At 43.4% G+C, this 13,723-nt stretch overlaps 1 protein-coding gene across 1 annotated transcript in view; it reads left to right on the top strand.

The window, feature by feature from the left end:
* LOC137525977 (guanylate-binding protein 6-like) overlaps positions 1-4,757 on the top strand; it is a 79,815-nt gene extending 75,058 nt beyond the window's left edge. The window contains exon 6 of the mRNA XM_068247188.1: positions 4,462-4,757. Coding sequence (XP_068103289.1) covers positions 4,462-4,757 — 296 coding nt within the window. The remainder of the gene's footprint in view (positions 1-4,461) is intronic.
* The last annotated feature ends 8,966 nt before the right edge of the window (positions 4,758-13,723 follow it).

Here is a 13,723-nt window from a genome sequence, read left to right as displayed (position 1 = left end):
TTTCAATGGGAAAATGCAACTTATTGATGCCAAGGACCCCAAAGCTCATAAACTTGGTCATTGAGTGACTGTATGTTAAGGTGAGAAATAGTGGGCGGAGCCAAAAACAACTAACTTTTTAAATTGGAAAATTTAAACTGCAACCATTCTTACATTGTTAATGGCAGGGTTCCCAAACTTGACACAGGTGGTCACTGGGTGACTGGGATTAATATTCAGAAAAGTGGGTGGAGCTGAAAAAGCCAATTAAAATTCACCTGTTGAATTTCAAGGTGAAAATTTAAATTGCTGCCATTATTGCACTGTTAATGGCACAAGCCTCAAACCTGGTACAGTTGGTCATTGGGTGACTGGGGTTACAATTCAGAAAAGGGGCGGAGCCACAAACAGCCAATTAGATTTGTTTCATTTCACTGGGAAAATACAAATTATTGAAGCCAAGGACCCGGAAGCTCACAAACTTGGTCATTGAGTTACTTTGTGTCAGGTTACAAAAAGTGGGTGGAGCCAAAAACTAGTTTCACTGGGAAAATATAAACTGCAGCCATTCTTACACTGTTAAAGAGACTCCGTAACAAAAATTGCATCCTGTTTTTTATCATCCTACAAGTTCCAAAAGCTATTCTAATGTGTTCTGGCTTACTGCAGCACTTTGTACTATCACAGTCTCTGTAATAAATCAATGTATCTTTCCCTTGTCAGACTTGTCAGCCTGTGTCTGGAAGGCTGCCAAGTTCTTCAGTGTTGTGGTTCTGCTATGCACTCCCCCCTCAGGGGGGGAAGAAACACACAAATGATCTCTTGAGATTCAAAAGGAAGGCTGTATACAGCCTGCTTGTGTATGGATGTATTTTCTATGTGTAGACATACTGTACATCAACCTACTTCCTGTTTTGGTGGCCATTTTGTTTGTTTATAAACAAACTTTTTAAAACTGTTTTTAACCACTTTTAATGCGGCGGGGAGCGGCGAAATTGTGACAGAGGGGAATAGGAGATGTCCCCTAACGCACTGGTATGTTTACTTTTGTGCGATTTTAACAATACAGATTCTCTTTAATGGAAGCAGGAGAACAGAGGCGCAAAAAGGATACAAGAAAGCTAAATTAGCTTAAAAAGCAAATTATTGGTAAATAGAGGAGGTAGTGGTGGACTTACCTCCTCCCAAGTAGACACACAACGACTGTAGTAAAGACAGTCAATATATTTTATTTATGAACTCCAAATATACAACGTGTTTCGCAGGTTTGAACCCGCTTCATCAGGCAATAACAACGGAGCAATAGCATATGTGGTCAGTAGAAGAGCCAGGCACCTCTGTACTGTTAATAGCAGGGTTCTCAAACTTTACCCAGTTGGTCACTGGGTGACTGAGATTAATATTCAGGGAAGAGGGTGGAGCCTATAATAGCCAATTAAAAATCACCTGTTGATTTTTACGGGGAATATTTAAATCGCTACCATTTTTACACTGTTAATAGCAGATGCCTCAAACCTGCTACAGTTGAAATTGGGTGACTAGGGTTCAAATGCTGGAGAGGGGAGGAGCCACAAATGGCCAATCTGATTTCATTTCTATGGGAATATACAAATTATTGATGCCAAAGTCCCCAAAGCTCACAAACTTGGTCATTAAGTGTTTGTGTGTAAGGGTTAGAAAAAGTGGGTGGAGCGAACACCAGCCAAATACACACCCGGGCAACGCCGGGTCATCAGCTAGTTATGAATATTCGAGTAGTCAAGTTATTTCCAAGAAAAATCGTTATGACTAAAATGGGAAATAGTCTCATGTTTTTCTTCCAATATATATTAAAAAAATATAAAACATATAACAATCTGAATATGTAACTATATAAAATTATGAAAAAGGGGGGTATATTGCATGTGTTCATACAGAAGATTAACCCAGAAGGGTGTAAGTATCAAAGTTGGGTCAAAAATAATAGGGTTTTTGGATACTAGATGTAGGGTCTAAAAGGTGATAGAAAATAATAGGAAACATAATGATTTTCCATGTCAAAGTAAGGGTAATTTCATAATGAAAAATTATTAAAGGTTCATGAGCTCAAAAAGCTGTATAAGCAATTCATAGGGCTAATAAGACGTGCATCCTAGGCTGCATATTAATTCATTTGTAATCGGCTGTACTCAGGTGCCATCAAATATATAGGCCTATGAAAGGTACAGTATATGAACAGATATAAATATATAAATTAATACATACATGACTAGAATTGATCCCACTGATATATTTCTTGTCATTTATGTTTATACCTGTTCATACAGTATACCTTATAGGCCTGTCTAATGCTTTCATTTGTTGCCAATAACCCAGAGGATTTAGTTAAAACTTCTTATCCTCTTTGACAAATCTGCATAATTTGTCATACATCTCCCTAATCATTTTCAGGTGCCATTCCAACTATAACATTTGCGTTTTCACATGAAACCATTCCATTTTCCATTTTGGCCACTTCTTTTCACTCCAAAGAGCAGGAGCTCTCACAAGTTTCACCTCCTCTTTTGTAATGCTCTTCCATGCATAGCCCATCACATTCCAAGGAAGAAACCTTAAAGAACACTTCTTCAGATATAATTATAAGCTGTTCTAATCCGAATTTAGAACTACATCCTCTTCTACAGCAGAGCCGATATGCAATTCCCTTTTTCTCTTGAGTTTTCTCCTAGGTTATCATTTTTCATTTCCTATTTAGCATAACTTTTCAGCAATTTGCAATTGAAAAAGCACTGAAAAAATTGGTGGAAAAGTACTATCAAAACTATTTTTCTTCCTTGCTGGTAATTTAAAAGGCATTGTATTGACTTGTTTGAAAACTCAGGAGAAAAAGTTAATTGCATATGGGCCCAGATTTCAACATTCACTGGTCCATGTGCAATTCATGTTTTTCTCCTGAGTTTCTCCTATGTGATATTTTCAAACTAGTCAATAAAAATGCCCTTCAAACCACCAGCAAAAACAAATAAAAAATACTCAAAATAAACAGGTAGGTGCCATACTATCCATTCCAATGTGTACATTATTCTCTCACATTTGTTAAGAGACACATTTTATTTTTAAAGTGGCAGAGACACATGCAAACTTTAGGTCCGCTTTAAAGAACTAATACAACTAGTGGCATTCCTATTTCAAAAAGTGTCCCTAATAAAAGAAAAAGTTAACAGTATATAATGCTACTTACAATTGTCCAAATACAAGCACCATTTTAAGAACTTGCATAAGGCACCATAAACTGTGAGACTTGCTATGCATTGATACTATCCATAATGTATAAAGTGAATCTGATGTTAACGTTAAAATTGCTGCATTATTTTCAAAATGAAAAACTGATTAGTGTATTTGCCACCATATAAGACTCTCCAGGAATTAAAAATAAAAATAATTACTAAACCTGGTGCATGTGTGTTTCAGGAGCATCTTGTACATGTTCTTCCCCAATTGATGCCCTCCTGTGTCCCTAGTATGTCCCATTCTATCCTTAGTGTGTCCCTTTCTGTCCCCAGTATGTCCTCGTCTGTCCTCAGTACATACCCTTCTGTCCGAGCTTCTGTCCCCAGTGTGTCTCAGCTTCTGTCCCCAGTGTGTCCGCTCTGTCCCCAGTGTCCCAGCTTCTGCCCCCAATGTGCCAGCTCTGTCCCCAGTGTGTGTCCGCATTCCCTCGATGCTCGCGCTCCCTCTCCTGTGTCTCTGCTGTGAGGTCTGTGATCCTTGCGGGTACCATGGATTATATAAGATATCTGCCGCTACACTTGCTACTTATACACGGGAGAGTGGAGACACAGGGAAGGGAGCGGAGGCATGGGGGGAACGCGGGCACACTGGGAACAGAAGAAGGGGACTGTGCAGGGAATCCCCAACATGGTGGCTGGTCAGCGGTTCATATCAGCAGGTGTTCGTAAGTCAGGGATTCCCTGCATTCGCTGCACACAGGAACTTTTTCTCCTCATTGTTTGGGGAGGAAAAGTTTGTCTTATAGGGCGGCAAATACGGTACAGTGGGCTCGATTCACAAAGCAGTGCTAACTTAGTTAGCACGTCTAAATACTTTGGGTGTGCTAATTACAGTGCTAAGTAGTTAGCGCGTGCAAAGTGTAGTGCCGCACGGTGTGCAGGAAGCGGCACACCGGATGCGTCTAAAACGTTGCATCGGGTGTGCCAATAGCGTCGTACCCGGTGGGACATTATCGGTGCACCCAATGCAACGTTTTAGACGCATCTGGTGCACCGCTTTGTGTGCACCACACGGCGCTAAAGTTTGCGCGTTCTAACTTAGCGTGCGAAGCTTAGCGCACCATGAGTTACTTTAGACGTGCTATGGGCTTTTAGGGCGTGCTAACTAAGTTAGCACTGCTTTGTGAATCAAGTCCATTGTTTTGAATTTGAAGCAATTTTTTTTTCACAAATATAACTTGACTTTTCATCTTTTCATTCCATATTTCTTCAGAATTTGGAGAGCTGGCAAAAATGTACACTGAAGCCATAAACTCTTCTAACTTTGCCTGTATCGAGAGCACAGCAATGACCTTGTCTGATCGAGAAAACAAAGCAGCTATTGAGGAAGCAATGCAGCACTACGAGAATATGATGAAGACAGTTGTGCTCCCCACTGAAACTCTGGAACATTTCTTACAATTTAGCAAACAATATGAAGCTGAAGCTATGGAGATATTTCAAGAAAAATCTTTGAGAGGCAAAAATAAGAGATTCCTTGAACAACTTCTGGTAATATTTGCTTTGTAGTTGAAGAAAAATATTTTATCTTGAAGCTGTGATGGTTAATGAGATGCTAATAATTCTGAGTTGATTTAAATTTTATGCCATGTCTATAAATTGGAGATGGGGGAATTGGAAGCTAGGGGGTGGGAGGACCAGGAGCTAGCAGACCCCATTCTATGCATGCAGCAGTGCATTCTATATTACGTGCTCTGTCGCGATACAGGTCTCCTCCACTTCATTTTCTGTTTGCAAATGCTGTGCAGCCAGAAAATCACCAGCCATTCACCAATCACCATCCTTGTTACAAGACATGGGAATGAAGCATTATGGGGATTAGCTGCCTGCATGGACCTGCAAACTAAAGAAGGGGAGGAGACCTGTATCGCACCGAGGGCAGGTGCTCACTAGCGATACAGTTTGTATGATCTTTAGAAACCATCATTCAAGACCATTATTGGGTGAAAATCTCCTATCCAATCTAATCTGGGATGAATGAATTCAATACAATTTTCAGATCGATCCCTTAAATTTGATTGGATTGGTTAGGAGATTTTCATCCATTAGTGCCCCCGACTCCCAAACAATCATTTCAGATTGGTCAAATGAATGATCGGAAATGAACAATCGTTCTGCAAATTGCATTATTAGTGGGCACCTTAGCTCCTGGGCACCCTAGTTCATTTGCCCCCCCCCCCCCCCCCCAGCTTCCATGCCCCTTGTGGTGTTCACAGGGTTCTATTGTTACACCATTTTATGGGAGCAATCAGCATAGAAATCTGAAGCACACATATAAGTACATACATACTTGTTCTACTTACTTAAAATATGTATTGTACTGTTTACATTTTGCATTCAGTGAATTTATATAAAAGTGAAACTCGAAAAATTAGAATATCATGCAAAATTTCATTTATCTCAGGAATTCAACTTAAAAGATGAAGCTAATACATGAAAAAGGAACCCTTTGCAGGTGTTTGGGATTCATTTTCTGTTTAGAGTCTTAAGCTATGTACACACATACGACAACGATCGTTCGTTGTGAACGACGAACAAACTTTTAATTGACCAAAGAACGACCTAAGTAAAGTTAGCTTTTAGAGGTGTGTTACGATCTGATTGTTAGAACGAACGTTACATCACGTAAAGCAACTATTGCGCTTGTGCATAAAAATGAAAAGTTCCATGGAGAAATAGGGAAATGTGCATGTCAAGCCTAGTACGAACGACCGTTTTCCAATGATGTACTAAACGATCGTTGTTGGAAAAAATCCGCCAAGCTAGATAGTCCGTTTTTAAAGATCTAGCTTGTCCGTCGTTAGACTTAATAGTTGTTGGCTGCCTTTTTTTTAAACGATCAGCGTTTGAAATGATCGGGGAACGATCGTTTCAAATGACTTTAGTCGCATGTGTGTACGCACCTTTACACTTTGAGCCTAGAATATTGAAAATTTTCGCAATATTCTAATGGTCTGAGATTTTGATGTTTTCATAAGCTGTAAGCCATAATCATCAAAATTATAATGAATAAAGGCTTGAAATATCTCGCTTTGCATGTAGTGAATCTATTTCATATATTAGTTTCACATTTTAACCACTTCAGCCCACAGGGTTGAGATTTTTTTTACATCTGAGCAACTTTCACCTCCCATTCATTTGCCAATAACTTTATCACTACTCATCACAATGAATTGATCTATATATCTTGTTTTTTCCGCCACCAATTAGGCTTTCTGTGGGTGATACATTTTGCTGAGAATTAATTTATTCTAAACTCATTTTAACAGGAATATTAAGAAAGGAATGGAAAAAAATCATTAATGCTCAGCTTTTGGCCATTATACCGGTAGTTTGAAATTAATACATGCTGCCATAATTAAAACCTATGTACTTTATTTACCAATTTCTCTCACTTATTACACCATTTAAATTATGTCCCTATCACAATATATGGCGCCGATATTTAATTTGGAAATAAAGGTGCATTTTTTCAATTTGCGTCCATCACTATTTAGAAGCCCATAATTTAATAAATTATATTGATATACTCCTTCAACATGAATATTTAAAAAGTTTAGACCCTTAGGTAACTATTTATGGTTTTTTTTTATTATTGTAATTTTTTATTTTATTTTTTATTAAAACTTGTATGTGGGTATTTTTTGGTGTGGGAGGTAAACAGGGGATTTTACATGTGTAAAAATGTATTTATTCAATGTAAAGTGTTTTTTGGTGTAGTTTGCTATTTGGCCATAAGATGGCCACAGTCAAAAAGTCCTGGGAGCGATCAATCTCGCTCCCAGGAAGAAAATAGTAGCAGGGGAACTTTTTGATCTCAGAAAAGCCGCAGCGTATGAATAGACGCTGTCGGCTTTTCTCCGGGGGGGGGGGGGTCCGATCAGTGAAAGAACGCACGGGGGGGGGGGGGGGGGGGCGTGAGTGCGCGCAGCCTAACTGGACGAAAATTTTCCAGTTAGGTTGAAGTGGTTAAGTTGCATTACTGAAATAAATTGACTTTTTCATAATATTCAAATTTTTTTCAGTTTCTCCTTTAGTAAATAAAGAGAAAACTGTTCCAGGCATTTTCCTTCTTTACTGCCTCTGACTGTAGCCAAGCCTGATGTAATTTCCTCCCTTACTCTTATTTTCTCATAGAAACTGCACTGTCATATCTAGCTTGCTTTGTAAACACATGTGAACACAGCATAGTTTGTATTTCAGCAGCTTCTGCAGAGGGGAGAGGTGTATTTCCCTTCCCAGCCTTGTGTCACCTTGAACTGCCCTCAGCCAATCAATGAGAAGCAGGAATGTGGGAGGAGAGATAACAAGTGTTCTCCTCCCAGGCAATGTACCAGAATAGAGACAGGCTGACTGAGATAAGATTCATTACAGTAGAAACATTTATGATTATATCGGAATGCTTGCAATGCAAACTTCATGCAGACTATATAATAAACCCAGCAGTGGGTAAATGGAATTTGATTTTGTGGCCGACAATCCCACTTCAAAAGCCATTTTATTGATAAGGTGTGTGATTACTTTTTATGCTAGGTACACACCATACAATTTCCTGTTAGATTTTCTGATATGCTGGAAATACACAATGCGTTTCGGCCGCTCGATTCACTGCTCAATCGTTTTTGACACTCAATTCTGCAGTCGATTCTCTTATCTTCCGCTAGTTTTTCTTATATTTTTCTTTCATTTCTATGAGTAATCGAGCAGCAAAACGATCGAACAGGAGATCGGACATGTCGGAAATTTTCTATTGAGCCATCTATCTGCAGCAGAAACGAACCGTGTATTCCCAGCATTAGATTGACCTGCCAGATAGATAATTTCAAACATGTTGGAAATTCTCTATCTAACCATCTATCTGCCTAGCAATTAAGCATTGTTCTACTCAGCAGGAGATAACCAGAAGACAATTGTAACGGTTGGGTGTAGCAACTCAGATGTCTGATTATATGGTGATCTGCAGAATCACCAATAATACCAGTATAGCCAAAAGGGTGCTAAAAGTGTAGTGCTTGGTGCAACTTGTAAATAATAGTTTGGCGAGACCTCACCAGAGGGGCTGGTGAGGTACAATCAGTACACTGACTGTATAATAGCGTACAAGCCCCAGCAAGCTGAAGATACTGATACTGAAGAGATAGAATCTCCCGAGGAGCGGGTGATTCAGACTGTACTGCAGCCCAGTGATCACCTGAGGAGCAGGTGATTAAGATGGTACTGCAGGCTAGTGAATACCTGCGGAGCAGGAGTTACCAATAGTACTGCAACTAATGATCACCTGAGGAGCAGGTGATTCTACACTAGAAATCCCTCACCAGAGGCTAGGCCCACTGGTGAGGACAGAGTGGTCAGACAGGCTAAGTTCGGCAACAGAGAGGTTATTATCGGTACAGAATCGTGAGGCAATAGGATAACGAGTAAACAGGCAGAGGTTAAGCAACAAGTCAGATAGGCAGAAGTACAGAATCAGTGAGCAGAGCGAGGTCAGAGTTTGGCCAGAATCATACACAGATAATCAGTATCAATAAGCAATATCCTAGTCTAGGTGTGAAGTCCTTGGTTTCAACACCTGGGATCTAGTCTAAGGGCTAACACTAAAGTATTCACGACAGCAGACAGTTTCCGAATGAAGCCCGGAGGCTTAAGAAGCAGAGGAGACCTTACTGGCACAACCCCAGCAATCAGCCAATCCGGGGCGCCGTGAGTCTCTTCTGACGTCAGCCGACCAGCAGGTCAGCTGACGCCTCTCCTCCTAGCATAAAGGTCCTGTCTGTGCGCGCGCCTGCGCAAGACAGTGACCTTATGGGCAAAAGAAAGTCCTGTCCTCGGCGTCCTAGACGTCCTAGGCGTGCTGTTCGCCGCAGCTGTCGCCCCCAGGTTACCTCCGTCCTCGGTGACCCAGATGCCAGGGGGACGGGCGGAGACACGGAGGCAGCTGCGGCGGCGGTGCTGTTCGCTGCAGCTGCCGCTATATTCGTTACAGTACCCCCCCCTCTAGGCGTGGACTCTGGACACGCTTCCTGAGTCTTTTCCCCATTTTGTTTACCCTAACCATCACAGGGCGGGAAGGAGGGGAATACCTCTGTTCAGGGTGGGAGGGAGGGGAATGTTCCTGCTTCAAAAGCTCAGAATGATAGAAGAACCTTAACCTCCCTGGAGGTCGCCGCTCAGGCCCCGCTGGGCCGATTTGAATGAAACATTTTTTAAAACACGCAGCAAGCACTTTGCTTGCTGCGTGTTGTGACTGATCGCCGCCGCCCGCCGCAGATCCGCCGCTATGCGCCGCGATGCAGCCCCCCCCCCAGACCCCGTGTGCTGCCTGGCCAATCAGTGCCAGGCAGCGCTGAGGGGTGGATCGGGACTCCCTGTGACGTCATGACGTCCATGACGTCGATGACGTCACGATGGTCGTCACCATGGCGACGGGGGAAGCCCTCCTGGAAATCCCAGTCAGAACGGGATTTCCGGAGGGGTAATTGAGCCGGCGGCGATCGAAGGGGTGGGAGGGACGCCGCAGGGAGGGGGGAATCATGTAGCTAGCGCTAGGCTAGCTACATGATGAATTAAAAAAAAAAAACTGCAAAAAACGTTCCCGCGGCCGCGGGAATCAGAACGCCAGGCAGGTTAACCTCCTGGACCTGATTGGGAGAGCCCAAACTCTGTCTGCTGGAATGACTTTCCAATCCACCACCTGTTCTTCACCATCCATCAAAGGAAACCCTGCACTGGTAATCTGCTCACCCTGAAGTCCCAAAGTTGCAATAACTACACTTTCAGGGAGAATGCCAACAGGAGTAAGGGACTGCATGGATTCCGGCTCAAAGCATCTCGAGAGTGCATCCGCTTTACCATACTTGTTGCCCGGTCTATACGTAATAATAAAGTTAAACCGAGTAAAAATTAGGGACCACCTGGCCTGCCTAGGTGGGAGCCGCTTAGCACCTTCAATATACTGCAAGTTTTTGTGATCTGTAAAGACTGTGATAGTGTGCTGAGCCCCCTCAAGCCAGTGGCGCCACTCCTCAAAGGCAAGCTTGATTAATAATAGCTCACGATTCCCTATATCATAATTTCTTTCAGCTGGGGAGAACTTCCTGGAGAAGTATGCACATGGATGCAATTTGTCCTGCAAGCCAGAGTGTTGGGACAGTACAGCCCCTACCCCAATCTTTGAAGCATCCACCTCTACCACAAAAGGAAGGGACACATCTACATGCTTCAAGATGGGGGCGGAACAAAACAACTGTTTGAGTGAGGAGAATGCGGTCAGAGCGTCTAATGACCAGTTGTGGGTGTCCGCCCCCTTCTTGGTAACATCCGTGAGGGGCGCAATTACAGAAGAAAACCCCTTTATGAATTGTCTATAATAATTGGCAAAGCCTAAAAATCGTTGGAGTGCCTTCAGCCCGACAGGCCGAGGCCACTCCAAAACAGCAGATAGCTTATCGGGGTCCATCTCTAAACCTTTAGTGAGGATCACATAACCAAGAAAAGGAACCTGGGAGACCTCAAAGAGGCATTTTTCAATCTTGGCCAAGAGAGAATTTTGACGTAATTTGTTCAACACATATTTTACATGGTCCCTATGCTCAGACAATGTACAAGAAAAAATAAGGATGTTGTCTAAGTAAACTAAGATGAATCCTCCAAATACCTCCCTGAAGACTTCATTAATCAGCTCCTGGAAGACTGCTGGTGCATTGCACAACCCGAAGGGCATCACGAGATATTCGTAATGCCCGTCGGGCGTGTTAAACGCCGTCTTCCACTCGTCACCTTCTCTTATACGTACCAGGTTGTAAGCCCCCCTAAGATCAAGTTTGGTGAACACACCCGCATCCGTAACTAGAGAAAATAAATCGTCGATTAGGGGCAAAGGATAACGATTTTTCACCGTAATCTTGTTCAAACCCCTATAATCGATACAAGGTCTGAGACCACCGTCTTTCTTTTTAACAAAAAAGAAACCAGCCCTTGTCGGGGACTTGGATGGCCGGATAAAGCCTTTGGCCAAGTTGTCCTCAATATATTCCTTCATAGCCAGTTTCTCTGGTCCTGACAAATTATATAAATTCCCCTAGGGGGCATACAACCTGATCTTAACTCTATGGGACAGTCAAAGCTTCGATGTGGTGGAAGCTTGTCGGCAGCCCGGGGACAAAATACATCCGCAAAGTCGGAATACTGACTGGGTAACCCCTCCACTTGAACTTTGGTGGTACAAAGCGTGACCTTCCCTAAACAATGGTCCTGACAATTAGAGATGTCACGAACCTCCGATTTTCGGTTCACGAACACTGTTCGCAAACCTCCGCGGAACGCTCGGTTTGCGGAAAAGTTCGCGAACCGCAATAGACTTCAATGGGGAGGCGAACTTTCAAAAATAGAAAAAATTATGCTGGCCACAAAAGTGATGGAAAACATGTTTCAAGGGGTCTAACACTTGGACCCCTAGGTGGTGGAGTGGGATACATGCCAAAAGTCCCAGGGAAAAATCTGGATTTGACGCGAAGCAGCGTTTTAAGGGCAGAAATCACATTTAATGCTAAATTGCAGGCCTAAGGTGCTTTCAAACATCTTGCATGCGTATACATCAATTAGGGAGTGTAATTAGTGTACTGCTTCACACTGACACACCAAACTCACTGTGTAATGCACCGCAAACAGCTGTGGACTACTGCGCAGTGCGCACCATGGTGAGATTGCTCTTCCTCACTCAGTGATGTCTGGTTAGGTAATGTCTGTCTGCCTTATCAACTTTCGATGGTTCTTTCTCTACCATTGTTAAAGATTACATCTATTTTTTTTTACATTACATTTTTACTTGCTGTTCAGTACCTGCAACGAGAATCTATTATGGAGGGCAAGTCTGCCATTGTGACCAAGGGTAATGGCCGTGGAAACCTTCCTGGTGTGATTCCGGTCCAGAGTTGTAGCACCACACACCCAGGCAAGGAGGGCAGCAGGCATGCCCGCCCCGAGGTAGTGACCAAGCATAATACAGGACTCAGGAGGACTTTTGAGGCCCTATTGAAATGAATGTACTTGAAATCTTTTAATGAGAACCAGTTATAGGGGGCAAGTCTGATGGTGCCTTCACTGCGATTCACCTGATTGGTCTCCGGCGAGAATGTGTTATGAAGGTCAAGTCTGCCATTGTGACCAGTGACCAAGGGTAATGGCCGAGGAATCGTTGCTGGGGTAATTCCGTTCCGGAGTTGCAACCTAACAAATGGCTACCACCACACACCCAGGCAAGGAGGGCATCAGGCATGGCCGCCCCGAGGTAGTGACCAAAAATAACAATACAGGACTCAGGAGGACTTTTGAGGCCCTATTGAAATGAATGTACTTGAAATCCTTTAACGAGAACCAGTTATGGAGGGCAAGGATGACACCACATTCCTTTCCCGAGAATGATATGGAGGGCAAGTCTGCCATTGTGACCCCGGGTAATGGCCGGGGAATCAAGGTTTGATTCCAGTCCGAAGTGGGAGCTTGAGACCATGCTGTATAAGTCCTGTAACTGCCCTGACCACGCTTTGCAGACCAGGCATCTGTGGTCAGATGGACCCTTGGCCCAGCGTAAGACAAACCAAGTCGAAAGCATTTGCCAAGAATGTTTTATGGAGGGCAAGTCTGCCATGTATTGAACTGTGTGAAACTTTCTTTGGTACTTTCACAGTACCATGGTGTCCACGGGCGGCGGGTAACCATCCAACAGGCCGAGGAGTCCTGCTTCGATTCCGTTCCGGAGTTGCAGCCTAACAACAAACGGCTACAACCACACACCCAGGCAAGGAGGGCAGCAGGCATGGCCGCCCCGAGGTAGTGACCAAAAATAACAATACAGGACTCAGGAGGACTTTTGAGGCCCTATTGAAATGAATGTACTTGAAATCCTTTAACGAGAACCAGTTATGGAGGGCAAAGATGACACCACATTCCTTTCACGAGAATGATATGGAGGGAAAGTCTGCCATTGTGACCCCGGGTAATGGCCGTGGAATCAAGGTTCGATTCCAGTCCGAAGTGGGAGCCTGAGACCATGCTGTATAAATCCTGTAACTGCCCTGACCACGCTTTGCAGACCAGGCATCTGTGGTCAGATGGACCCTTGGCCCAGCGTAAGACAAACCAAGTCGAAAGCATTTGCCAAGAATGTTTTATGGAGGGCAAGTCTGCCATGTATTGAACTGTGTGAAACTTTCTTTGGTACTTTCACAGTACCATGGTGTCCACGGGCGGCGGGTAACCATCCAACAGGCCGAGGAATCCTGCTTCAATTCCGTTCCGGAGTGGCAGCCTAACAACAAACGGCTACCACCACACACCCAGGCAAGGAGGGCAGCAGGCATGGCCGCCCCGTAGTGACCAAAAATAACAATATAGGACTCAGGAGGACTTTTGAGGCCCTATTGAAATGAATGTACTTGAAATCCTTTAACGAGAACCAGTTATGGAGGGCAAGTCTG

Source organism: Hyperolius riggenbachi, chromosome 7, assembly GCF_040937935.1.
Source record: "Hyperolius riggenbachi isolate aHypRig1 chromosome 7, aHypRig1.pri, whole genome shotgun sequence".
Lineage (NCBI taxonomy): Eukaryota > Metazoa > Chordata > Amphibia > Anura > Hyperoliidae > Hyperolius > Hyperolius riggenbachi.
This window is presented reverse-complemented; position numbering and strand designations above follow the sequence as displayed.